This window comes from Sebastes umbrosus, chromosome 6 (assembly GCF_015220745.1).
Source record: "Sebastes umbrosus isolate fSebUmb1 chromosome 6, fSebUmb1.pri, whole genome shotgun sequence".
Taxonomy (NCBI): Eukaryota; Metazoa; Chordata; class Actinopteri; order Perciformes; family Sebastidae; genus Sebastes; species Sebastes umbrosus.
This window is the reverse complement of record NC_051274.1, coordinates 3,515,754-3,543,356: the sequence shown is the minus strand read 5'-3', so window position 1 is coordinate 3,543,356 and position 27,603 is coordinate 3,515,754. Positions and strand designations below refer to the sequence as shown.

At 41.0% G+C, this 27,603-nt stretch overlaps 1 protein-coding gene and 1 long non-coding RNA gene across 8 annotated transcripts in view; both read right to left on the bottom strand.

The window, feature by feature from the left end:
• Nucleotides 1-27,603, bottom strand: part of mtor (mechanistic target of rapamycin kinase) — a 131,402-nt gene that overhangs the window by 16,737 nt on the left and 87,062 nt on the right. For 2 of the 7 annotated variants that reach the window (XM_037771753.1, XM_037771757.1), the window contains 14 exons: nt 25,944-26,021; nt 25,247-25,354; nt 16,930-17,055; nt 16,774-16,842; nt 15,035-15,166; nt 11,860-11,975; nt 6,931-7,048; nt 6,275-6,472; nt 5,083-5,210; nt 4,784-4,880; nt 3,454-3,552; nt 3,219-3,341; nt 1,943-2,125; nt 1,064-1,198 (listed from right to left, as the gene is read on the bottom strand). In XM_037771753.1, the coding sequence (XP_037627681.1) occupies nt 1,064-1,198; nt 1,943-2,125; nt 3,219-3,341; nt 3,454-3,552; nt 4,784-4,880; nt 5,083-5,210; nt 6,275-6,472; nt 6,931-7,048; nt 11,860-11,975; nt 15,035-15,166; nt 16,774-16,842; nt 16,930-17,055; nt 25,247-25,354; nt 25,944-26,021 (1,710 nt within the window). The remainder of the gene's footprint in view (nt 1-1,063; nt 1,199-1,942; nt 2,126-3,218; nt 3,342-3,453; nt 3,553-4,783; nt 4,881-5,082; nt 5,211-6,274; nt 6,473-6,930; nt 7,049-11,859; nt 11,976-15,034; nt 15,167-16,773; nt 16,843-16,929; nt 17,056-25,246; nt 25,355-25,943; nt 26,022-27,603) is intronic. The other 5 variants (XM_037771755.1, XM_037771758.1, XM_037771756.1 and 2 more) reach the window with 3 other exon arrangements.
• On the bottom strand, nt 12,517-12,878 carry LOC119489411. The gene is made up of 2 exons (XR_005207171.1): nt 12,843-12,878; nt 12,517-12,723 (listed from the first exon to the last, which is right to left on the bottom strand). It is a non-coding gene; the product is annotated as an uncharacterized LOC119489411 (long non-coding RNA).

Here is a 27,603-nt window from a genome sequence, read left to right as displayed (position 1 = left end):
GAAATGTCATTCTTCAACAAGGCAATGATCGCTGCGAGGAGCGACATCTATTACTTCAATTTCATCTTCACTCCGGAAGCAACAAGACTGACAAGACCTGGTGTAAATAAAGCTTAAGCCGTCTACTCGTGACTTCCCAAACAGCCTGTGTGTATCTGGATATGGATACAGCGTTTCCGCTCATAAAGACACCACTTGTGTATACAGAACATTATGGGAAAATGAATGTGCATATTATTATATCCATATGTCTGGTATATATATGAGGGTGTTTGTAAGAGCTACTAAGTATATTGGAATATTTGCTGGCAGGAAAAAGTAATTTAATTATCAAGAAAGCAGCTGTCTGCTACTGATTGTGGAATATTTTAAAAGGAGCGATGCTATCTCATCAGGTTCTGCCATTCCTCCTTGACTTCCATTATCCCTCTGTCTCATCTCATTTTGCCATCTTTCAACGGGCATCTTGTTTAAAGGTTCTCTATACAATATCCGGAGCATTAATATAGCAGCAAACAACTATTTGCTATCTAAAGAGATAGTGAAGTAGTGTCTACCTGAGTAGAGAATGAAGTCGCTCTCCCTCTGTGTGTGTTGTACTCAGAGCTTCTCCTTGCTTTGTTTACAAATCTTGGCCGGCTGTGAGTGCTTTTTAGGCGCCCTGACACACCAAGCTGACGGTCGTCCGTTGGCCAGTTTGGGGACGTCGGTGAGCGTATTTGCAGTGTGTCCCGCATCGTCGGCTCTAGTCTGCCTGTGTCTGAGTTTTTTTGGCCGATTCAGCATGGTGAATCATCGGCGGAGACCGTCGGTGGGAGAAATCATTCTGAGTGTATGTTCAATTTAAACTAATCAGTGCACGAGAAGAGAAATGGAAGTGAGGAGTGTGCTAAAATGCTCTCATTTCTGTGTTTTAGGACTCATTCCTGTAGGGTGTAGGAATGCAGAACTAATGGGATGTCGGCTCTAATTTTCCCTTTAGAAAATGTACACACCGTAATCCTGGAATGAGGCTCATAAGAGTAGAACACATTCAGTGCAGTGACTCCATAGTTTCACTTACCTGTGGCAGCTGTTTGGAGATGCGTCTGAACACATGGTAGTAGAGGTCCCAGGCCTGGGTCAGGTCTTTAACGTTTCCAGAGCGCATGTACTTCCTGCACCAGTCCTGAGCCTCCATCAAGTCCCTGCCGTAAGCCTATAGCACGAAATGAGACAAACACACTCTGTCCTCAGTACGATGACTCACTCAATTAAATGAAAATGCTTTGCCAAAGCACGACTATAAAACTGAATGTCAAGGCATTAAACCTCACTGTTCCAACTTGATTAATCCAGGATTTCAGTAAGTATTTTGTTTTTTAATAGCGCACATCTGCAAAGGCAGCCTGAATGGAAACATCTGATAGTGCTTGCGCAGGGAGCTAGGGTCGCTGCTATGACTTATGGCTGTGAAGGTAATAGTGCTGTGTACAAACTCACACTTACAGTCATTTGTGGTGATTACATATATATTGTTCATTTTACAGTGCCTATAAAAACATTCAGTCATTGTTTCAGTTTTGATTTACAGTGTGTTAATGAAGCTTTTTTTGTTTTTACACTAATCAACAGAAAGACTAATGTGAGAGTGAAAATAAATCTCTACAGACTGATCTCATTCAAGTACATACACTATATAAAGCACATTAAGTGCTTTTTTCACCTCTCGGGAACTAAATTTAGGAACTGAATTAGAAACTAAATGTTCCTTTAGCGCATTTGTATTTGAGTTTCTATGACAACAGATTAAAGAAACACCTTGGCGTAATTTTTGCACACAAGACTGTCGTGCAACTGTTAATCTATGTTGGGCAGGAGACACGCAGAGGCTTTAGTTTGTTTGTGTTGCACTAAACAAGACTAAACTCAAAATTCAAGCACAACCTGAGATGGCACGCACCTGGTTAAAGGATGTCTCTTTGAGGGTCTGTGGTCCCCTCTCCATCATGGCATGAAGAGGCTCCAGCACAGCAAACATGCCCTTGACGTTGCGCTCGCCGAAGTAAAGACGGGAAGCCTCTTCGAGGCCCTCGTGCCACATCTCGTGCCACAAGATGGCCACTCGGATAAGTTCTTCACTCACCTGGATGGAAAAAAAAAAACAAAGATGAAAAGGTCAGACTGTCCTCTGGTAAGTTATCAGGCATCTGGTCTTCGTGGATAATATTTACATTTTAGATTACTTTAAGTTTTCTAGATGAGAAATACAAAATTTGTAAAGAAAAGGGGAAAAAAAGGTTTAAGCCTCTCAAGACCAGCCGGATCCCTCTACAGCAGACAACATATCAGTGCAATCCAGAGAGCACAAATACCTGCTTTGCAACAGCAGCAGAACTTCATTAATTCTTTTCATACTAAGGCTGTCAATCGATTCAAATATCTAATTGTGATTAATCACATGATTGTCCATAGTTAATCGCACTTTTTTTATCTGTTCAAAATGTACCTTAAAGGGAGATTTGTCCAGTATTTAATACTCTTATCTATGTGGGAGTGGACAAGTATGCTTGCTTTATGCAAATATATGTATATATTTATTATTGGAAATTAACTGACAATGCAAAACAATGTCAAATATTGTCCAGAAACCCTCACAGGTACTGCATCTAGCAGAAAAAATATGCTCAAATCATAACATGGCAAGCTGCAGCCCAACAGGCAACAACAGCTGTCAGTGTGTCAGTGTGCTGACTTGACTATGACTTGCCCCAAACTGCATGTGATTATCATAAAGTGGGCATGTCTGTATTCACATATTTTGAGGTCAGAGGTCAAGGGACTCCTTTGGAAAATGGCCATACCAGTCTTTCCTTGCCTAAATTTAGCTCACCTACACAGCCCTATATCATAGAGATTTTTACAGTACAGTATACAGTAGTGGCAGAGGAAGAAGTTCACATTGATGCACATTTCAACTTTTGCAACTCTTTTTTTTATGGTACCAAAGACTAAAATTGAATGAGAGAAACATAAGGAGACAAAATTGATAGTTAATATAAGGATAGGTAAAAAAAATCATTCTGGGTTAATTGATCTACAGTTATATGGAGAAGAAGCAACTGACATTCTTGCAGGGACAAAACAGACAGAAGCTCCCATTTTACCCTCAAGAACAAACCCTTTCTAAGTAAAGGATGAAGAGGATTTTATAAATAGAAATGATTAAGTGTGCGTACCATGATGGCCTGCTGAACCAGAGCGTTGCAGTGCTCACACATGTTCTTCAGGATCTTGTTAGCAGCATTGTGGCGGGCTGTGGTGGTGGACTTGGAGGCCACAGTCAGCGGGTAGATCAAAGCCTGGAGGTGAACAATGAACAAGACGACAATCAGTGCTGCTTTAAGTTACCATGGGAACTATACTCTTGGTTCAGTTGTGAAACAACATGAGCAGTAGTGTGAGCAGACTTACTTGGGGATGATACCGTCCAATGTCTGTTAGCAGCTGGTGAATGAGGCGACCCACCAGGGCTCGAGGGGTGTCGATCCGAGCTATGAGCTGAGGGATCACCTGGACAGGCACAGAGATAATGGAATAAAAACTAAGAATAAAATATAGCATTGACACAGTAAGTGCTCTAATCAGAAAGAACTGACAATATAACGATTTTTTTTTTTAAATTCAAGTTCAATTTAACATTAACCTCTTCCACTCCTTGAGGGCGCCCTTGGCTGCCTTTACTGTCTTTCAGTGGCTGTAGCAGGCTCAGTTTTAGAGCTAGAGTAAAGGTACCCTGCTCTTTCATGAACACCTCCGGACCTAATCACGTTGATGCTATTGATGATGTTGATGACAATGATATTGATGATGAAGATATTGAGGATGTTGTTGATGTTGATTAGGATATTCATGATGATGATGACGATGACAAAAAATAAAAATAAATAAATAAATCTGCTTCTATCCACCCTGTGCATTGCCTCTATGCACTGCCTGTTGGCACCTGTGCCTGATCGGACTTAGAGCTGTTGTTGGCTCTTACTCACGTTGTTCCCTCCTATCTAGATCATTGCTTGTGTTGTACGAATTCTCAGATGTACGTCGCTTCGGACTAAAGCGTCTGCTAAATTAAATTGTAGAATTGTAGGTAGGTATATCTCAGCAGTTTCTAGAACAGAAGCGCTCGCCATTCAAGCGCCGAAAAATACAATTCTTGCATAAATCTACATCTGTCTAAAGTTTTTGATACAAAATCACAGCATGGCTTTTTCTATGGTGTTCCTAGAGAACTTGGTCTCTTAATGTGGTATTCTGGATTATTGATTATTGATCAATTCGATAAATTCTTGAGTGGTAAAACATAATTCAATTTAACACCAAATCTGTGTAACAAATGGTATCCACCCAAAAATCACTGCAACTACTTTATTAATTAATTAATTAATTAATTCAATAATTCATTAATTCATTCATGTTTATTTAGTTGGATTCATGACGGAACAATTTGACACACAGTGCTGAGCTGCATCTCAAATTAATCTTCAGGTTCCCAGCTTTCAGATGATGTACACCACCTCTATGTGACATCTACTGCTGACCTGCTATCTCCCTCTAAAGACCCCCTGTACCCTCCTAAAAAAGACAAAAATGGGTCTATGGTAAAGAAGGGTGGAGTGGAAAAGGTTAAGGAGATGCCAGCATTACCATTTCCCCTGCCCAAACTCTTTCACTTTCATGGGGATTCATTTAACGCACTTCTTTATCTCTGGGCTAACTCCTTGTGTTAGTGTGCATGTTTTACCTGTAGCCAGGTGTCTATTTGAATGGTCTTGATACCCTCCACCAGGGCTTCGTTCACTTCAGGCCAGTGACCGTAGTCAAACCATAAAGTCAGAACCCTGAAAAGCACAAAAAAATAAAAGACAAAAACATTAAATCTGAATCTTTTCTTGCCTTATTATTAATGATAATAACAATCACAATCAACCACTAGAGGTCCTCCTATCCCCACACACCACATATCCTGGGTGTCCATGAATATGGATGCTGTTTGTCTGCTTGGTCTATTTGCCCAGCGTGTGCTACGGTCATGTAACTCACCTGAGTGTGTCCTGCAGGTTATTGCCTCTGGACAGGGAGATGGAGCGGAAGAAACCTTGAACAGCAGGAACTGTGTACATGAGCAACGTCTTCGAGAGGTCCTGTGGAGGGCCAGCAAACAACGGAGGCTTTTTCAAGCAAGAAAAAAAACACTATGATGGAGAACATATTGTACTGTTGGTGTTGAATGTATGTGGGGATGGAAAGCTCTGGACAGTCACTCTAATTTAAAATTCATAATTTTATCAGTACTGTGGACAGCAAAGATTAAGCAATACTGAAATGAATTTTGCAGGGATTTTCCGAGTAATTATTTCTATTAAGGCTGTCAAAGTTAACGCGATAATAACACGTTAACGCAAATTCATTTTAACGGCACTAATTTCTATAACACATTAATGCAACTTGCGATATTTAAGGTTGTAGCGGGTTCAAAGAGGGATTTAAAGCTAGACTTAGGATGACATCATATGAAACTAGAAAAACCTAAAGGAATCCATTGATAACAATCGTGTCACACTACTGTAGCTTGTCGAGAAGGAGGCTAAACAATGCTCTGAAACCTAGGCTACATTTTGGCGAGGAAAAACTGGCATAGCCTTTTGCAAAGGGGTCCCTTGACCTCTGACCTCCAGATATGTGAATGAAAATGGGTTCTATGGGTACCCACAAGTCTCCTCTTTACAGACATGCCCACTTTATGATAATCACATGCAGTTTGGGGCAAGTCATAGTCAAGTCAGCACACTGACACACTGACAGCTGTTGTTGCCTGTTGGGCTGCAGTTTGCCATGTTATGATTTGAGCATATCTTTAATGCTGAATGCAGTACCTGTGAGGGTTTCTGGACAATATCTGTCATTGTTTTGTGTTGTTAATTGATTTCCAATAATAAATATATACATACATTTGCATAAAAGCCTGCATATTGGCCCACTCCATGTTCATAAGAGTATTAAATACTCTACAAATCTCCCTTTAAGGTTCATTTTGAACAGATAAAAAATGTGCGTTTAATTTGTGATTAATCACAATCAACTATGGACAATCACCTGATTAATCGCGATTCAATATTTTAATCGATTGACAACCTTCATTTCTACCGTGGTTGGACTGGGAGTGCTGGGAGAAGAGCACTGAATGAGCCATGTGGATGGGTGTAAAGAGGGCATAATTCTTTGTGACTCTCACCTCACTGGCCTTTTTCTGGCCCGGTGAAGGTACAGGACTGTGGTCGGTGCTGTCAACCTCGCTGTCACTGTTGCTGGCTTCACTATTAGCGCTGGCACCACTGGCGTGTCGCAGCTTCTTCTTCTCGTCCCGTCCTTGGTTCTGGTGTTTGTAGTGCAGCACCGCCTCAAAGTTCATTACCGCCCAGGCATGCCAGGCCTGCAGAGAGATGGTATAAACACTAAGAAGTGGTAACTAGAAATGACTTGCACGTTTGTTCATGATGTCATGTTCCAGTTAACTGAGGGACAGATATCTCCCGGGGGGGGCTGTAATTATTCCCATCCAAACATGTTGGAGTTGGAGTTGGTGAGGATGGATTAGGAGAAGGATATGTGGGTATAGTGACATCTTTGCTCTCAGCTCTTCCAACACCTCAAGTCTTTGACGCATCAGAAGAAGCACAACAATCTGACCATCAAACTAAATGAGTCGTGCACAGACAGAACCTAAAAAACTAAACATGACATGTTTGGTTCAAAGGCAATAAAATGGGTTCTAAGGTTTTCCTGGTGACACATCAGTGTCAGGGCGACCTCCTGCCGATACAGCTGGGATTTTACTGCGGCCGCAGAGTCAAAAGTGAAAGGTTAGAGTTAAAAGAGGGAGACACTGACCTTGTACCAGTTGCGGTCATGCTCAGTGGAATGGCTGTAATACTGCAGAACCTTGGGGATGGTGCTCTCGTTGATGCCCTGTAGACTGAGCTGCCACTCCCCCAGCTTCAAGAAACATCTACGTAAAGGAAAAGGGAGAAATAGAAAGATAAGAGGGGGACATTTCAGCTAACATCATTTAAATACTTGCTTTTCTTCCCATCAGAATATTATTTTACATTTCTACTTTGTTTAAGGAAAACACGCCTCCAACCTGCTGTAACATAGACTTATATGACTAGTCTCCACTAGTTTCAAGTCTTCTTCAATACAGCATGATGTTCATTTAGGAAATTATGGTACCATTTAGAGTCAAATAGACCATAAAGCAGGGGATGCTTTAGGGCGTGGCTACCTTATGATTGACAGGTCGCTACCACGGCGTTGTCCGCTCTGGGAGTTTTCTGTGCTTTCGTTGTAGAACGTTCACAGTGTGTTTTCAGTTTATGAAAGTTAATTAGAACCTTTTTGGTCGCCTAAAAAGTTGTAAATGCACTAATAGCCAAATCCAGAGTTATTTCCCTTCCTCCGTTCATGTGAATGAGATCCGGTTGGAGACTGGACTGAGGGCTGGGAGGCGGAGTTAAAGGAAAACGCTACTGCGCCTGCTCTACGGGCCTAATGGATGCAGGTACTTTATCACTAGGCAGTCTAGCCATTTAGGCATCATGCGCCACTGAACAACTCTCATAGGAATGAACGGGAGCCCCCCTCCAACACTGTATCCAGTTCTCTTCATACATCCATGGTTTATACCCCATGCTTACGTATGTTGTCATTGCTTATAGAGAGTCGGCAGTGAAATTCCGTTCATCCCAAGGGCAGTCCATTAAAAAGGAGTGAGATACAATCTTTGCATATCATGCAGGCGTTTATAAAAAGTATCACTACTGAAAGCAGCGGTGCATTTATCTGCTGAAAGGTTCTGGGATCACATCTGGATATTTTCAATTATCCAAAGCACTTTTCCTTTAATTTAACCTGACAGTGAGCTCTGTGGCATCCCTGAGGAGGACTTAGCTCTATCCATCACCCTCACAAACGCAGATGCTTAAACTAGTTGTGTTTGGCGAGGCCAAGACATATAATTCATATACAACTACACTAAACCCTATGCACCAGCAGTGTGAATGCTGTTAACAGAGCACCTCCAATAAATTGTCTTTCGGGATTACGTCATTTCTTCTGAGTGCTTTTCCATGCGAGCGTACAGTTCGGGTTCAGCGTCTCGAAGCCAAACTGTTTCCGTAAACTGTTAACAGGTTGAACTTTGGGGGGAAGAAGCAGGAGGAGGATTGGGTGTTCTGGGACGTCGGAACAACATGTTTATTTAGAAAGGCTGACGCCACGGTTACTGATCTGCCGTAAAATAGCAGTGAAATTACTACACTGGATTCTTTGGGGAGAGAGTGGAGGCATCTGTGTGATTGTGTGGGATGCGAGTGTCTGATTGAGCGGTCCAGGTGTGCTCCATACGACACAGCCGACCTGGCTTCATGAAAGTGTGTCAGCACGTCTGGAGAGGAGGGACCAGTCCTGACTGACATTATACAGGTGTTTTCCCCAGCATGCATTCCTCAGGCAGACAGAGTTACTGTCTGGAAGATGCAAAAGTGGAGAAAAAAAAAAGCCCCTTTCTGCCTGTTGTCACGCTTGTGTGTTGTCATGTAGGATTTATGAGAGGGGAGGGTGCACATGACTGGTGTGTGTTTGTGCACAAGGCCAGATGAGACTACTGTATGATTTACTGTACATACGATTATACCTGTCTGCTTGCTTGTTTTGAGTCGTTTGACCGACAAGGTACACATGTTGCGGTGCGGTCAAACTGAAAATCATTCTCTCTCCTGCACTGGGAAGCAGCTAACATTAGAAACTAAATGAGCCAGTTTTAGATATCCGCCTCAAATATTTTCATGAGCCCACAAGAGCATGCAAAACAACATCTTTAATTAAGACTTTGAAGTCATGCCCAGCAATATTTGTGAAAGGGAAACTTTCCATTCTCTAATCCACTAGATCAGCGTCTGAAGACACATGGTAATTATTTGAATGTAACGTTTTTTCAAAAAATTCGGTGTTGTGACAACTGCTTGAAACAGACTCATCTTCTCCCATGGTGAGGTGAGGTAATGATGATAGTGGAAAGGTTCCAAGGGTGTGCCAGGTCTGTTAGCTAAAGAGCACAACACCCAGTACATGCAAACTAGCAACACTGTGGCGGAGACACACCTGGTCTGTGATACCTGTAGGCACCGTTGCCATGTTTGGTTTGCGATAAGTAGCTGTGTGAGACAAACTACCAGAAGGGGGCATTTTATTGGGAAGTTTGAGGTGAGACATTCAGAGAATCTGGCCAGCTTTGACAAAGACCACTGGGAGCCAATGGACTAGTAAAAAAAAGTGCGACGCCAGATTGGGTTACGCTCATGGAAAAGAAACAGAACGCACTGTACGCGACCCGGTGTGTTTACAACACGACGGCACAAACGGCTGAACTTTTTCCTCACTTGTGTTTTCTCCATTGTGCTGGAGCGGGCGTACGGAGGCTGGCACGGAGGAACTCCTGACATTTAATACTAATGATGAACCACATCTAACTGCATAATGACACATTGGCATGACTTTGGGTGAATTTGACTTCCCCTCAGGAGCTTCACTATTGATATGTACCCAGAAACAAAAGCCATGGAGTCAGTCTGATATGTTCATCTCTCTGAAGAGAGCTTCTTCAGAGCACTCAGTGTTTTCAATCTATCTTAGTACTTGTAAAAGCTAATTCATTCTTAGCTTGATTGATGGCTACATGTAACGAAATTTGAAGACTTTACATGTAAAGCTAAGCTACAATATTTAAGTTTCAATGTTTAAAGCTAGGGTTGGTAGTGTTCTTCAAATACATTTTTTTGAAATTCTGATTATATCCCGATAGTAAACAATTAATCAAATTAAAACAAAAACGAAAATAAAATCGATGTGGTATCTGTGGCTGTCGCAGGACTGTAATAAGCCCGTTCAATCATTTCATTCGGGACGATGAACTGGACGGGCTACCTGCCTGCATGCACTCTGCCCGTGCACTCATTGTGCGTCACCAGAGTCTCCCACAAGCTGCTAGCTTGACAGCTGTGAGTGCTAACAATAGCCATGTTCATTGTTGACGTTCATAATGATAATTTCGGGGGAGTGGCTTTGGAGGGAGGCCTGAAGGGACGGACTGACTTTTGGAGCTAGTGCTGCTAGCTACTTTCATTGGAAAAGAGTTGGCAACACTGAGCTGGGTTTTTCGGTTGGTTAATTTTTTTAAATCTAGCGTACTCTCACTAGTTTCTCAGCATTACCGACCCTAGCTTTCATTTTTGGTTTGCTCCCCTCCTCCTGTCTTTCTGTAATGGGAACTCAAACTGCTTGCTGTATTGTAATATAACTATTATCACCTTCTTTTCACTGGTGACATTTCCGTTTGAGGTTAGCAGTTGAAAGCAGCAGGTTCTCTCACAAAGCAACAGTCCAAAGAGGAGTTCTCCATCATTTGTGTACATTCACTTACTCCAGTCATACATGCTGCCTCTGAACTTACATTGATCTCCAATTCATTTTACTTTATAGCAACATAGTTTATAGATGATGTTAAAATGTATTTGACCACAAGGATGTGCACCCTTAAAGATTTCAGATTGAGTCAATTATCTCTCTCCAGTCTACTGAATACAGTACTTGAATCAGTTTTGGAGTGATTCTTCGGTGGATATCAGAAATCTATAGAGGCATGAGATCACGGCTAATTACACCAGACTGTCAATTGTTTTGCACTTTAATGTTTACATGAAAAATGTCTGGAATTATATCTGTATTCCGGGCCATCTCTACGGAAGCCCTGGGAGGCAAGTGAGAAAAAAAAAATCTGGTCATCCATTTCCATCCATAAGGCTGATCTAAATTGGTTTCCCTCCCGTGTTCATCACTTAAGAATAGGTGAAAAAAAAATGGTTTGTTTAATCGTTCTCAGTTGTTGTTTTTTTATTTCCATCAATGAAAACAGGTGAAAAAAAAGCTTGACCGGCATCATCTTTATAAGTTATTTTTTTCCATCTATGAAAAAAAAAAGTTTTGCCACGTGACATCGTTTTCTTCTCCAGCCACAGGAGGCTGAAGTGCAATACTACTTCATGTACTAAATTAACTAAAAGCATTCAAGTTTTCTTCCAGGTGAGTTTTACATAACATTTACATTTACATAACTTGCTAACACACAATATATGTCCTCTGTGCATGGAGAAATATAAAAAGAAATCTGGAAAAAAAAAACATGAATGCTTTTAGTCCTATTTAGAACGTGGGGGTAGTGGTGCACTTCAGCCTCTTGTGGCCAAAATGAGTATTACAACAACAAACACATAAAAAAAATCACCTGCCAAAACTTTTTTCCTTGGAAAAATTATATTGGCAAACCTTTTCCACCTGTTCTTCAGTCACAAAGACAGGAGAGAAAACAATTTAGTGGATCACCAGAACTTTTTTTTCCTCAATTGCCTCTAAGGGTTTCTGTAGATCTCTCATTAAAACTGAAAATGACTGGACGGGTATGGAGACACTTGATATCCACCATAGGCTTTTTTAACAGCAGACAGTTTGACTTGTCATAATAAGAAAAGCACAGGTGTTACTAATAACATTAACCATGACTCTGTTCTCTTCAAGTGTCCCAGGAAGCCATGCCAGTGTGACAGCATGAACAAAACCAGGACCCTGAAACTGAAGCAGCTAAACGCTATTCCGCCATCATTCGTTTTATTATTAACACCTGTGCTTTTCCTACTGTGATATTTGAAAAAGGGTTCATTAGGTTGTGAGTCGCTGTTGCTACTGTGCTTCCAGAAAAAGGCAGACCTGGCCATGAGTTTGTGGAGCTCCTGCTTATGCTGTTGGTCCTCGGCTGCAATGGCGTGCTGAGCTTGCTGCTGCATCCCTTGCACAAAGTGCTGCATGTGCTGGAAGGCATCAATCTGGAGAGATAGAAAACAAATACCAACAGCAGGTAAAGACTCTGTGTGTCAGTGAGAGAAATATGCTTCTCTGTGGTGTTTTGGTGCTTTCTGAAATCACTTTGAATTAAATACAAGCATGTGATTGGTGACGAACAGTGAACAGACGGTGCTACGTTGACTAGCACACTTGTCACACTCAATATTTATCTGCCCAACAACAATAGACATTCTTTTCTGTTCATATCAGTATTTTGCTGGACTCACCAGGGAAAAATCCTCTGCTGTCATGGTTACACTGTTTTTATTACTCGAACTTACATCACAGTTAGGACGACTGTGACAAGGTGTCTGATCGGAACAAAGTAGAGGCAGCCTGTACTACATGCCATGCAGCTTGCACAGATCTGGGATGTCGTCCACAGTGGAGAAAATGAGGGACGGATATACTGCGAGACGAGATCCAGATGGCATATTTGCCATGGCCAGCATTTTTATATCTTTTTCACATGAAGTTCTAGAAAAGTTCACACGTATGATTAACTTTAAAAAGATATATCAGTAAACAGAGTGCTGCAGGGATGACGTACTTTTGTAGGCCAATCAGGAAGTTAGAATCACACTGGTTCCCTCAACTAAAAGTCCAATAGGATTTTTCCATCGGGTTTTGTATTATTACAGAAAATAAGCTCGGTGGCAAACAAACGTTTTTGTGATACTTACACGTTTTGTTCAGCAAGATAATCTCCACAAATGAACATCTCTTTTTCTTTGAGATTATTTTGTAGGGCTTTTATTGCCTTTATTAACCCTGGCCACTGCCAAAGGACTCAGCCTACACGGGGCGCACGCTCTACCGGGTGAGATAGCTGTCCCCCATGAATAAACTTTTATGATTTTTTGAAGCGTAAATGGAATTGCTAGAAGTAAAAAGCTAAAGTTAGGCTATGAACAAACTGCACCAAGGCTGCATGACTTCACGTCACCACCACTAAGCTAAAGGCGGACTAGTTTTTCGCCGTGAAGGTGTTTAGTAGTCTCAAATTCACGAGAGGGATATTTACTGACGTATTTTAAAATATCTTCAGCTTGTGTTAACCACAGACCTTATTTCAGGCATCTAACTAAAGACCCATTCAAAAAACCCATTGACTTCCAGACGAGGGAACTGGTAGTGCTAAAATGCTAACTCATTTCTGGGTTTAGGGACTCATTCCTGTAGCACTCTATTCATTTGAAACATGACTGAAGAATTTGTCTGTATCAGAACTGTTCTGGCTCCGATTTGTAAGTCCTTTACCTCCAATCCATTATTCCTGATACAGTAGATGACCCACTTTGCATGGTTTTCACTCAGTAGCACCCCACTCATGGCAAGTGTGATGAGGGAATAGTGGATGCGTCCTTTCCAGCTCTGTCTGTCTGTCTGTCTGTGTGTGTGTGTGTGTGTGTGTGTGTGCGTGTGTGTATGTGTGTGTGTTCATATATTCTGATTTGTCTGCCGAGCAGTGCAGCTGGCCCGAGCAACAGCAACACTTTCGCTCACACTTACCTAAGTCCCCTCATGAGACATGCACTCTGGAACCACAAACACTATTCAACACCTGGCAATAAATGTAGGTGTGTTTATGTGTGTTTGGGGGTGTATAAACTGTATGTGAGTGCACGGTAGACGAATGGCACAAGGCAGAGCAGTTCAATCCCAGGCTGCTCTGGTGAAACCTGCAGTATAACGTTGGGTCACTACTGCTGGTAGGTGGAAGCTTGGCGGATGTTCTTGTGCTGGATGCTAAGCAACAGAAAGCACAAATCGTTCCAAACAAAACACTAACGTTTATTATTAAGTGATGCTTACTTCATCCACTGTTGCCATGGATACAAAAGATCAATAACAACATTAGCCTGAATGTAACAGTTGTGTTGGTTTTACCGATCGATTGAGGCTTTTTTAAGGGAAGATTCAAACCTTGCAGAAGTAACACAAGACTGAGCTACATTTGAAAGAACCTACAGGATTCAAAATAATTCATGTAAATTCAAACAAACAATATTTGTGAGTGGCTGCAATTCCTGAAATACTGTAACTCTGTCAGGTCGGTCAAATCAGAAGTACAATTGCAATCCTCCGTAATCGCAACACTTCCCAATATAACATTTTTACAATCTAGAGCCCAGCCGTATAGTATGTATGTTGGGTATTATCCCCAAAAAACTGCAGATCCATGGTTTCGGTAAATTGTGGTGCCGACTGGCTGTGATAACAGGATGCAGAATTATTGTGAGACAATGGAAACCGGTCACATTCTCATAATTCGATCACTGGATCGAGCTAATGTCCAATACAGCAGGTTACCAACGAGTCATACTCCGAAAAGTCAACTGATAAAGTTCATTGTCAATACTGTATATATATACATAACTTTGTTTATTTATTTATTTCACTCTTCAAAGATATACTGATGAACTACCTTTGTGTACTGTACTGCTGCTTAGTATCAATATAGTTTGTATCATTTATTTAGCCATGGAGATATAGAGTGCGGTAGGTTCCTGGGGAAGTGTATATGTGCTTGTTCTTGACTTAACCATCAATAACATAATAGCTAACTTGACAGTCTTTTTTTTTTTTTCAAGCTCAGTCATTTTTAATAATCACAAAACACCCCCTCGGAGATCCTGGTGGGACTGATTAATTAAGCTCAACTATACAATGACTAGACTGCTGGCAATTTCAATTTTTACTTTTTACAGATGTAGTTAGTTGGTGTTAATGTTTCTCAGGCTGTTTCCCTCACAATGGTAAATTAATTTGCTGTTTATGTCATTAGTGTTCCAGTAATTTAAACCCTCCCTTTCTGGCATATTTGAAACTCCGATTGTTTCCTCATGTTGCACTAAAAACTTCCAAATGACTCTTTAAAAGCTGACATGTTGCCTTTTGCTGTTTACCCTGAAAGGGCAGTCTCTGTACTTTTGTCACATGATGACATGATGACATATATATATATACAGTATATGACTAATAGAAAAGCAACAAACAAAAATAATAAACTCAACACAATGCGTTTGTTTGCTCCTACCTTGCGGGCACTCTTCCACATGTACTTCATATAGGCGTAGGTGACGTGCGGGTGGGCTGTGGGCAGCGGGTGATCGAGTTGCTTGGAGGGGTCCACCCCCAGAAGGAGCACCAGGGTCTTATGAGCCAGGGCCTGGAGGGATGAAGAGGGCAACAGAGTCAAAGGGAGGAAATTAATCTCCAGAAAGTTTGCAGTTTAGTAACAACCCAGAAGGTGTTAACCTCTTAACACAATGCTATTCTGTTTTTCAGAGGTTGTTTTGGGCAGAGTTTTCAAGCTAGAGTGAAGATACAGGTATCATATGAAACTAGAAAGCCTAAGCATTGTTACCATGTTAGCTTGTCAGGAAGAACGCTAAATAACCCTGAGGTCCCTAAACATTCTTGGAATTTCATAAATTGGGCTTAATTGTAAAGCTGAGACTTTTGTGGATCTAATGAGCCCAAATGTATTCATGTGTGATGATGTTAGTCTCCATAGTAGCCATTTCTTATAGTGAGACCATTTTTTTAAAATTTGACCTCACTGTATAAAATGACCTGTGGTGACCTCTCGGATAATCACAGCCTCGTGAAACTTTACAGCCACAAACTAGAGACCTTCAGAGGATGGATGGCTTTTCTAGGTAGATTGACAATAAGGGGGTTTCTGACCAGTTTACACAACAGAAGCGCTCGGCATCCAATTTCTGAAAAATGCAATTCTTGCAGAAGTCTCCAAATGTCAAAAGTTTTTTAAACCAAATCACAGCATGGCTTTTTCTATGGTGTTCCTCAAGGTCTTGGTGTCTTAATGTGGTATTTTGGAGGAATTATTAATCATTTTTATTAATTCTCGAGTGGTACATTTTTTTTTAAAATTTAGCACTAAATCTGTGTAACAAATGGAATCAACCCAAAAATTGTTGCAACAATTTATGGGACATAATAGAGCATGGGGATGACCATCACAAACTCATATTACCATGTTCTACGCTCTTATACACTTTCACAATTTATTTTAATTGATGAATTAATTTATTAATTCATTTTTATTTCTTATTTATGACTAGAACAACTTGACACACAGTGCTGAGCTGCATCTCACATTAATCTTCAGGTTCCTAGCTTTCAGATGATGTACACCACATCTATGAGACATCTACTGTTGACTATTAATCTACCCCTGAACATCACCCCATCTCCCACCCCTACCTCTCTAAAAAAAGAGGGCGGAATGGTAAGGAGTTAAGGGACCCCGAGACAGTACAAGCTTGAAAAGAAAAGGTCAGTGCATGACTAAGTGCTTAAGATTGTGTGAATAAAGAAAATATTAAAAGACAAACGGAGACAGAAAGTCTTAGTGGGGTCATTCTTTCCAACCCCTTATAATCACATTTCCTGCTATATTTGACGTTGGCTAATCACATCTTGTTTTTAAGTGACATCACAGTTAGGGATTCTGGCATTCTGTGTGTGTGTGTGTGTGTGTGTGTGCGTGTGTGTGTGTGTGTGTGTGTGTGTGCGCTTAAATCCAACAAGAGTGTGTAGAAAGAAAAATTGGCCGATTGTCTGCCATTCCGTGCAATCAATTGGAACAACAGTGAGGTAAAGGAAGGAAAATTGCACCACTTTAATGGTGCAGATATGCAGTCTCAGGTTTCTAAACAGTGTGATTGAGGGTGCTGTGTTACTTTCATCAGCGCCAACTTAAAACAGGTTGAAATGAATTTCATGGCTGAAGTTCATGGCTGCACTTAACTTCGTCAGAGCTCCACTTCCCTTTTCCGTTTGACAAGACTGATTTAAATCAGCTCGGATGTATTCCTCCTGAATGTTATTGGATTAGAATTAATTATCAGGGGGTCCGATCAGTGAATACTGAGGAGCTTTGTACAGGTATGTCAATGTACTGACCAGGCGCCCGCTCTTGCCGCAGAGGCTGGCGTACTTCAACCAGGTCCTCATGTCCTCGTGGGGGCTGATGACGAGCGATCGGACCATCAGGATCCTTTGCCAGTCCTCTACGATACACTGACAACCCTGGAGGGAAAAAAACACACACAAAAATCATAAGAAACAGACGGGTAAACGCTTTACCCTTTTGTTACTCCCTTCAAAGGGAGGAACCTACTCGTTAAACTCAAAGAGAATGAAGACACGTGAGAGAGGGGCACAGTTGAAACCCAGGGGGGGCTACTATTACTACCAACGGTCCCTGTCTTAAACATGTCCACACGTGAGCCCAGGTTCACGTGCCAGAAAACCCCCACAAACACAAGTCTGTATTCATACATTTGTAAGTACCATTACCTGACTTTCTCTATTATATATTCTCTCAACCGTAACCTCATTCATCATTATGATAGAACTCAGTGCTGCAGGGGAAGGAACAGTAGAGTAATACAGCAACAAGATTATTTATGACACATCTACAGGGGGTAGACAATATAATATAAACATTTCATGAAAAAGGACTCTGATGTAACCTGATTATAATTACATACACACTGCTACAAGGATGGCTCATATTAAGCTGCATTGCAACTAGCAGCAACAAATGAGATCTTCAAATCAGTACACCAACAACACAACTGACATTTTCAAAGCCAATACAACCCATCTTTGTGTCTGAAGTGGTGATATACTTACTTCATAGTTGAAGTCCTTTTCATTAAAAGGGACTGTATGTAAGTTTTTACTTTTATTGCCAATGTGTGAACAGGTTGTAACCTAACCTAAAAACTGACACCTTACGCAACTTTCTGGGTTTCCTCTCCCATCAGACTGTAGACTGCTTTTAATGTGACGAACGCGGGTTGCTTTTTTCCGGGAAAATCCAACGGATGTGACGTTATGCATGCTTGCAATGCCTTTACTCTTTTCAGCTCTGCTTCACGGCTAACAGTGTGCAACAATAGCTAACGTTCTGTTAGAAATGGAGTCCGCCAACGCCAACAAACGACCAGCCCCCACCACAACTCAGACTCCAACACAAACTCCACGGAAGCACAAAAAAAACAAAGTTATATCTAGTGAAGGCCGTCTTGTAAAACAGGAATGTTACCAACGTCGGGCGAGAACGAGTGTTGTGGGAGTGTGTGTGCATGTGGGAAGTGAGTGGTGAAGCAAGAGAGAGAGAGAGAGCGGCAGCGAGTGTGTGAGAAAACGAGCAAGCAGCGGAGCGTGAGAGAGTTAGCTCTGAGAAGTGTAACTACGGTGTCTCCCCCCGTGCTTTCTGACCAAGTTAACACTAGGATCAACATCGGCTGGGCCTTTAATTCACTTAGTTTGGTGAGCTAACATTACTGCCATGCATGTGAAATATAAAGTGATATTGTTGTTTTACCTAGCTAATGTTGCTAACGTTAATCAACATGATGCCTGTCAATCATGTTCAGTCTCGTGTGTGTGTCGCCTCACTGTTTTGACCAATGCTCACTCGCGTCTATGTAGTACGAGCACAAACGCAAGCAACAGGCCGCTGACTGTCGGTGACTAAACAGCCACAGGTGTCACTGTTCACAAGCAATTTCTGATTCTTACAGAGAGACCCTTTAAGTGTTAACTTTATCTGAAACTTTTTGCTGTATTCCTTAGATGGCAAAAGTATGTTGGGACCAGGCTTTTAGTAAGCCGTTAAATACTACAGTTTCTGAAGTAGGCTTAACATGATGGGATAAGGGGCTGAGTGCAGGTAGAATCTGGCAGAAGCTACGTTCAGTGATTAGAAGTTTAGTCTGGGTTTAACTGCGAGAGATTACTGACATCATTCTGCCAAGAAGCTATAAAGAAAGTGCCAAATTATCCAGTTCAAGGAACTTGATTGAAAAGAACAGCTGTGTATCATTGGGGGCGTCATGGTGAACCGGCAGTCTAAGACAGGTACCATGTAACCGCAATGTCCCTGGTTGGAATCCAGCTGTGGATCGTTGTTACATGACTAACAAACAAACAAAACATGTGTGTATCGTTGGTATACCAAATACCAAACCCACGGCCTCAGTCTATGAGTAAGAACATTATGGTTAATCTTCTGCCACACTTCATTCATGAATGACTGACTGTTATATTGTCAAAGAGGCTGGAGGATGGGTTGAACACACAATATGTCATTTTCTGCTGCAAGGTGTGGCTCAATCAAAACAGTAACAATTGAAGGAGTTAGGTGAAGTTATGAAGTAGCGCGGGATCATGATGGACGTTTTCACCACCGTTGTCGTCATTGCAGTTAAATTCTCCCAGTTAGGATTCCTTTAGTGTTCATTGTTCAGGAATCTTTTACCAGGAGCTGAATTATCCGCAGAGGTCTCCGCCTCTCCAAAACAAACAGATCCTGTGATTAAAACCTGTAAAAACACTGAGCAAAGCAGTTTCACGTTAAAAATCAGTGTTTGGCGGACAAAGGACGTCTCGGAGGGACTACAAGCCAAGCCGCCTCTAACATTTGCTCAGCTTGTTTTCTCTGATAACTTAGGATCCAGACGTCTGATTACTAAAATCCTTCGTCTAGTTAAAATATACAGGTAAAAACTACCAATATCTAAAAAGTGTATCATAAAAATGTGGCTTAAAACTAGATAAAATGTCAATTTATGACAGCTTCTAGCAGACAACCACAATGCTGATGCATGCGCAATCAAAGGGGATATGACGCCATTGACAGGCGACCAAATGAAACAGACCGTGATTAAAATAACAGATTTTCCCTGGGTATAAAAAATTGTTGGAAATTTGGGATAATGTCAGAACAGAACTTAACAAAATGAAACATTTGAATGCAGAAAAGTTACATATTATACCTTTAATATATGGAATAGGTCCAATAAAAATGTGTGTGTAGAGGAGCACAGGGAACATTAGTGAAGGAAGAGTAGAAGTCGGACCCCATGTGAACTCAGCTTTTTCTAAGAGGAAAGTTAAAAAAATGTCTCACGATTTGCATTAGTGGAAGCTGAACACCAGGAAGAGAGCAGGGAACAAAAGGAAATTTAAAGTGGATCGAAGTTCACAAACTCACTCTGACACATTTACCCATAAGCGGTGGGGTGCGGTGTTTTCATACGCTCTGTGCCGTACCTTTAATCCTTTGATGAGAGAGAGAGATTCACTGGTATAGAAAGAAAGGAGCGGGACAGTGACTCCCGGACAGATGTGGGAGGTCAGCCTCTAATAAATCACTATAGAGAGAAGAAACGTGTCAGGCATCGCAGACCCAGCTCTGGTGCCATTATGGGCCCTGTCTGTTTGCTCAAGAAGACCCCTCTTGATCCTAAATACCCCCTCCAACCAACCTCCATCTGTTATGAATGGAAAAAGCCAGCATGTTCAAGAGTATCTTCATTTTACTGCACAGGGGTTGGAGTGTGTGTGTGTGTAACGGTTTCCATTCACCGGTCAAGCTAATTTTATAGAAACGTTTGAAACGTCACAAGTAAATTAGAAAGAGTTGGGGGCATTTCTAACAGCTGAGTAATTTCATTTTGCATTTTTGTCTTTGACAAGTTCTTGATATTCATGAATGTTAAGCCTTTATTCAAAGCCAAAAACAAAACAATATACTTCCAAATACTATAATGTACCAAATGATAGTTCACTTTGCACAAATTGTCTCTTTCATCGTCCCCAAATGTATTATTTTGTGACAAATGCTTTTTCAGTGTAATGCAAAAGCATTAGTTATGAAATGCAAATGATGGACACATTTTTGAAGATCATCAATTTGGCTGGCATAAACTCTAGGGCTGTCAGAGTTAACGCCATAATGCATTGACGCAAATTGTATTTAACGCCACTAATTTCTTTAACGAATTAACGCAACCTGCGATTTTTAGGTTGTAGCAAGCTCAGTTTTAAAGCTAGAGTGAAACTATGAAATATAGTAGAAACATTCTAAAGAATGGAATCATTGGTACCAAGCATGTTGCTTGTTGTGAAGGAGGTTAAATTACGCTCCAAGCTTGCGCTAAAACTGGCATGGCCATTTTCAAAGGCGTCCCTTGACTTCTGACCTCAAGATTTGTGAATGTAAATGGGTTCTATGGGTACCCACGAGTCTCCCCTTTACAGACATGCCCACTTTATGATAATCACATGCAGTTTGGGGCAAGTCATAGTCAAGTCAGCACACTGACACACCTAACCCTAACCCAGACTGTTGGACTTGAGTTTGCCATGTTATGATTTGAGCATATTTTTTTATGCTACATGCAGTACTTGTGAGGGTTTCTGGACAATATTTGTCATTCTTTTGTGTTATTAATTGATTTCAAATAATAAATATATACATACATTTGCATAAAGCAAGCATATTTGTCCCCTCCCACGTTGATAGGAGTTTTAAATACTTGACAAACCTCTCTTTAAGGTACATTTTGAACATATAAAAAATGTGTGATTAAAGCGGCAGTAGGCAGTTTATTTTTGGCATCATTGGGGAAAAAATCCCATAATAACCTTTCAGTATATTGTAATTCAAGTGTTCTGAGAGATAACTAGACTTCTGCTCCTCCTCATGGCTCTGTTTTCAGGCTTTAAAAAAATCTAGCCCTTGACGGGAGACTTTGACCAATCACAGGTCATTTCATTAAGAGGGCGTTCCTATTGGCTGTGCTCCGGTCATGAGACCGGAACTTGGCGTTCCTTCCCCAGATTTCACAATGGCGTCAGCGTCACAAACTTTCTCATTTTACAGCTAAACAGTTCACTACAAGATGAATCTAAAAACATTTGAGGCGAGAAATAGGCATTAACGTAACATAATATTGATTCATATTTGATCAGCGCTGCCTAGTTTGACCGTTTGGTTGGAGAGTTCGCGAGTGATTGACAGCCGGCTCTCATAGACGGCAGCTGGACAGCAGATCTCAGATCAGCTCTGACTGCTTGTTTTCCTCCGGTATGTGAAATCTTGCAGATGCCGTTAGGAGCCCCGGAGGACACCGGAGGCACATGATTTTTTTCAGGTTACCTGTTTCATGTACTACTGTCATGATATAGCGACCGTTTTATAAAGATGACTTTTTTTAATCATATTTGCTCCAATCTCGCCTACTTCAGCTTTAAATTGTGATTAATCACGATTAACTATGGACAATCATGCAATTAATTGCGATTAAATATTTTGATCGATTGACAGCCCTAATAAATTCACATCCACATTCATGCTCCACATCTGTTGCTAAAAAAAACAGCAATCTCTCTGATTGGTCTCCTTGTTTGGTTTTATGAATAAAACATTTCATTCCTGTTTTTTTATGCTGTAAAAATGAGCAAGAGACATTTAAAAAAAAAAATCTTCTTGTCACTATCTCACCTGTATTATTAGTTGTCATTTTTCATGCAGTCAAAGCTAGTGCTGTCTTTGTTTTGGATCATTTCCAGCATTATCTCCCTCGCTGTGACCTCTTGATGGGGGCAGACCTCTGGACGCAGTAAGTGTTCTGGTATTTGCACTCTCTGACCTCTGGGCAGGCACATGCAGTCTCAGACAAATACAATCTTCCTAGGCTGCAGCGGAGGTAAAGGATGACGCAGGGTTTTTGGGATTTTCCAAGATGTCAGTAACATCTGAGCAGGAAATGAGGGACGGGAATGCCAGCAGGGACGGAGAATAAGCAGCAATATAAATGCTGCATTAAACTGAGCAGCATGGATGCCATGGTATCAGGAGTGGTGCATCGCAGATTATCAGTTTTTCTGCCCGACTTAAATTCTTCCCTCAACATGCACATACATGGCTGAGGCCTTTCAAATAATTGTGTTTTGATTCAGCTGTAAAAAGGCCAACATGGAAAAGATGAGCTTGGACAGCATTATCTTAGATTGGATGGTATTTTATCTCAAATTGCAATAACTTGGCGGGCGGTACAATTTTCCCCCGACCGCTTGTGGATTTGTGGTTCTTCCACACGACCTACTGTCTCATTTAACAGCATGTAAAACACTGTAATTCACAATTAATAATGATAATAATAGTAATCATAATCAGTCCCGGGAAGCAGGAAGAGTTTGGATGGGATTTTCTGAATATTCCTACAAGGGTCATTTCATGCTGGCTATGGCAACCAAGGGCTCCGTTTCATCAAATATGATCTTCATTGCTAGTAGGTGTTTTTGGGGAGGTCACTTATATTTACTGAGTAGGATAAACTTAAGCTCGTGATTTCCATTTACTGTATGTTCCAACTCTAACCTATGGTCATGACCTTCAGTTAATGTCCAAAACGATCCGAACACTAGGGGTGTGAGAAAATATTAAATATTGCGATATTATGTTTTGTGTTACTGTTATCAATTCTCAAAAACACCATACATTTTTAATTAATGGTTTTCATGCAAAGATTAACTCAGTCACTACTTTATTTCATTTGCAAAGCAATGCGCCCTCTCAGTGTATGAGCCTTCTCACAGTAGTGCTATGATGTTGGATGTTACAGGGTCTGTGATAAATGCAGATCCCACTGTTCTAATTGCATTACAAAAGTAAACTTGATTTACTCAGATTTAATGCATATGGTGGAGTGTTCTTTATACTACAACAGTTTTCCTAAAATTAGATCAAAAAAAAAAAAAAAAAATCACAATATATCGCAATATATTAAATCATAACCCCTGTATCACGATACGTATCGTATCGCCAGATTCTTGCCAATACACAGCGCTTCCAAACACAGGCAACTTAAGTTTTACCGCTGAGATCAAATTCAAAGTTCTTCTCCTTGCATGACAGAAAAAATAAAAGATGGTGATAGCGGCAATAACCTCCTCTGCCACCAGTGTTTTCTAATATAAGCAACCTGCTATACGACTAAACATGAACCCCCAGAATCAAAGGTGAATGAGTGGTTGACTTGGTGCTGCCTACTGAATTCAGCGGGCAATGTTAAAATTGGACTCATTCCAGGATAAGATCACCTCAGTTGCTATTATGATGAGAAAGATGATGACCGAGAAATACAATTACAAACCACAAAAACTATGTTTGAACACTTTGTACACTGCAGAGGGGACAGTGTGCTAAAACCATTCGAATTTAGAACTAGATTTTCCGGTTTTGACAAACTGCTGTAGCCATAGACTGTATATAAGAAGTAGACGTAGTCACCGTGACATCACCCATTGGTTTGTGGACTGCAGTTTTGAAGCCTCGGGTTTGTCATTTTTAGCCGTCGCCATCTTGGTTATTTGGAACCAGAAGTGACACAACGTCAACCAAACGCTGAATAAGACAAAAACACGGACAACTCCCAGACTGGACAACACCATGGTAGCAACCTGTCAATCACAAGGTAGCCACCCCCTAAAGCATCCTCTGCTTTATGGTCTATTTGACTCTAAATGGGACCATAATTTACTAAATGAACATCATGCTGTATTGAAAAAGACTTGAAACTAGCGACTGAGACCATAAACTCATGTTTACAATGTTTACTGAGGTAATAAGTCAAGTGAGAAGTAGGCTCATTTTCTCATAGACTTCTATACAACCAGACTTCTTTTTGCAACCAGAGGAGTCGCCCCCTGCTGGCTATTAGAAAGAATGCAGGTTTAAGGCACTTCAGCATTGGCTTCACTTTTCAGAACCGGAGGTTGCCGCCTTGCTGTAGCTCATGTGACTTATTCCTTTCTTGGTTGACGTAGCTGGCAGGTTGTGACTGATTTTTTCTGCAGACAACTACACTAATTTGGACACATTTTAGGTAGTTTTGGCTGCACGTGGAACATTTCTTTGACCTAGTTACTACTGACCTTCATCTGAAGTTTGTTCAAGCACCGTAAATAACACAAGAGCCCAACATGATTCCACTTTTATGAATCTACTTTAACTTTACTTTCAAAAGTAGAAATAAATCTATAAGACGGTGAATCCTTACTCACTGAGGTATTAGTGTGTGTGTGTGTGTGTGTGTGTGTGTGTGTGTGTGTGTGTGACTGAGTGTGTGTGTGAGTGAGTGTGTGTGTGTGAGTGTCTGTGTAAGCGTGAGTGTGAGTGTGTGTGTGAGTGTGAGTGTGTGTGTGTGTATGGTGTCTGGCTTGTAATGTTTCCCATTAGTAACAGTAGCCTTTCCAACAGCTGCTTTACATTTAGAGTTGCACACGTGAGTGTGTGTGCGAGTGTGTGTGTGTGTGTGTGTGTGTGTGTGTGTGTGTGTGTGTGTGTGTGTGTGTGTGTGTGCGTGTGTGTGTGTGTGTGTGTGAGAGAGAGTGTCTGTATATCATGCGCTGCAGTTACCTGAAGCCTCTCCCACCATGTTTCCCTGATGATGTCCCTCCTCTCTGGCACCAGCTTATACTGGATCACCTCCTCTAGCTCCGACAGCATCTGGCAAGACACCATGGCCTGGGAAACAAACAAACACACACATTGAGTATTATAGCTGCAGAGCCCCCTTCTATGCAATAAAAAAAGGATTATTAAAGCTTGTAAATTGATCAGAATCTACAATTGAATGCATTCAGCAACCCACTGGACCTTCTCGTGTGGCATCTGTCAGAAAAGGTTGGCGATGTCCATATGATGGCTTTGTTTAAGGTAATATCCAGAGTCTAGAAAGCCTGTTGAAGCGGGTCTGCTGTCAATCTTCACGGTGAATAACTACAACATGTCCATCAAAATCAACTAGGATCAACTGGCTTTCATGATAATGTTACCTGACAACATTTGTACGAGAGGAGTGCTGCTGTTTTGGTTTTCGACTTGTGATTTGAAATGTTACTTGGATAATTCCACGTAGAAAAGGGGCATGGAGCAGTGGAGAAACTGTAAGTATTTACGCTTTTGACGTCTAAAGAAGCTAGATCAGAGACTATTATCACATTAGAAAAATAGTGTTGCCGTGGCATAATCCTTCTGCACATGAATGCAAAAAATGAGATGGTCAGCTGGAGCCAAGTGTTGAATATTTTGGCTGACTCAGTGGAACACTTACCCCGTAGGCTCGACTGTAGCTCTCTCCAGCCATGGCCGTCAGCTCAGCATCCAGGAGGTCTCTCGCTTTGTCAATACACTACATAAAAAGATAAAAACAACATTTACAGTGTGATCTTGAATTTTAAAGGTGCTACTGATAACATTGATAACATTCAGCCAATAGATGTTGCATTCAGCCCTCCTCCGTTCCATTGCATTCACTTCACAACAAGTGGTTGTGGTTGCTTTTCAAAGGGGTCCCTTGACCTCTGACGCCAACATACATATGTGAATGAAAATTAGTTCTATGGGTACCCACGAGTCTCCGGGTTTCTGGACAATATTTGTCATTGTTTTGTGTTGTTAATTGACTTTCAGTAATAAATATATATATATACATTTGCATAAAGTATATGGCATAAGTAAGTGGGCGGCTGTGGCTCAGAGGGTAGAGCAGGTTGTCCACCAATCGGAAGGTCGGTGGTCCGATCCCCGGCTGCTCCGGGTCACATGTCGATGTGTCCTTGAGCAAGACACTTAACCCCAAATTGCTCCTGAAAATTGCCCACCTCAGCAGGAGGGAGAATAATTTAAAAAGTTGGCACCTTAGTAGCCTCTGCCATCAGTGTGTGAATGGGTGAATACTGACATGTAGTGTAAAGAGCTTTTAGTGGTCGGAAGACTAGAAAAGCGCTATATAAATGCAAGTCCATTTAAAGTAAATATATTTGTCCACTCTCATGTTGATAAGATTATTAAATACTTGAGAAATCTCCCTTTAAGGTACATTTTGAACAGATAGAAAATATGCAATTAATTTGCGATTGACTATGTGATTAATCACAATTAAATACTTTAATCAATTGACAGCCCTAATTAATACATCTTAAAGCTCTGTGGATGTATAATTATTTGTTTTAATATTCGTCTACATAAAAATGTTAACAATATGACCTTTAAATGATCCAATATGACCTTTAAATGATCCAATATGACCTTTAAATGAATGTCAGTTAGCTTCTGAAGACGCAGTAAATCCTTAACAGGACAAACAAAGGTTTAATCCATGACTTAACTTAGTTCCCTCCCCAAGATAATCAAACTCTTCAGTATAGCTAACAAATAGCAATAAATGCATTTCCAAATGCATTTATTGCCAGAATGTACCGTGACACAATGTCACACCGTCCTAAACACTTCCTGCATCAGGACCAGCCGGGATTGGACTAAACCCAATGCAAATAAAATCACCTTGTAGAAATGAACAAAGGCATGTTATTGCTTGCTTCTCACACCCTTTTAACTTAAGTGCAGCCAACGGTGACACATCAGTGCAACTACGACTAGAACGTCTGCTTGTATAGCAAAACGGTTTGATGCACTGCTGAGTGCCAAGTGTTTTATGAGGAGAGGGAAATGGACTGTTGAGAGCAACAGTGTTAAAGTTATGTTACCATGGTTGTGGATGTCAAATGCATCTTTAAAAATAGACACCGTCTTTCCGCTGTGACCGGAGGAGTGTTTTAACCTCTTGGTTAGTAAGCAGCGTGGAATGGTTAAAGCAGCAGTAGGTAGAATTGGAGCAAATATGATTAAAAAAGTTATTTTTATAAAACGGTCACTGCATTCTGACAGTAGTGCATGAGACAGGTAATCTGAAAAGAAAATCATGTTCCTCT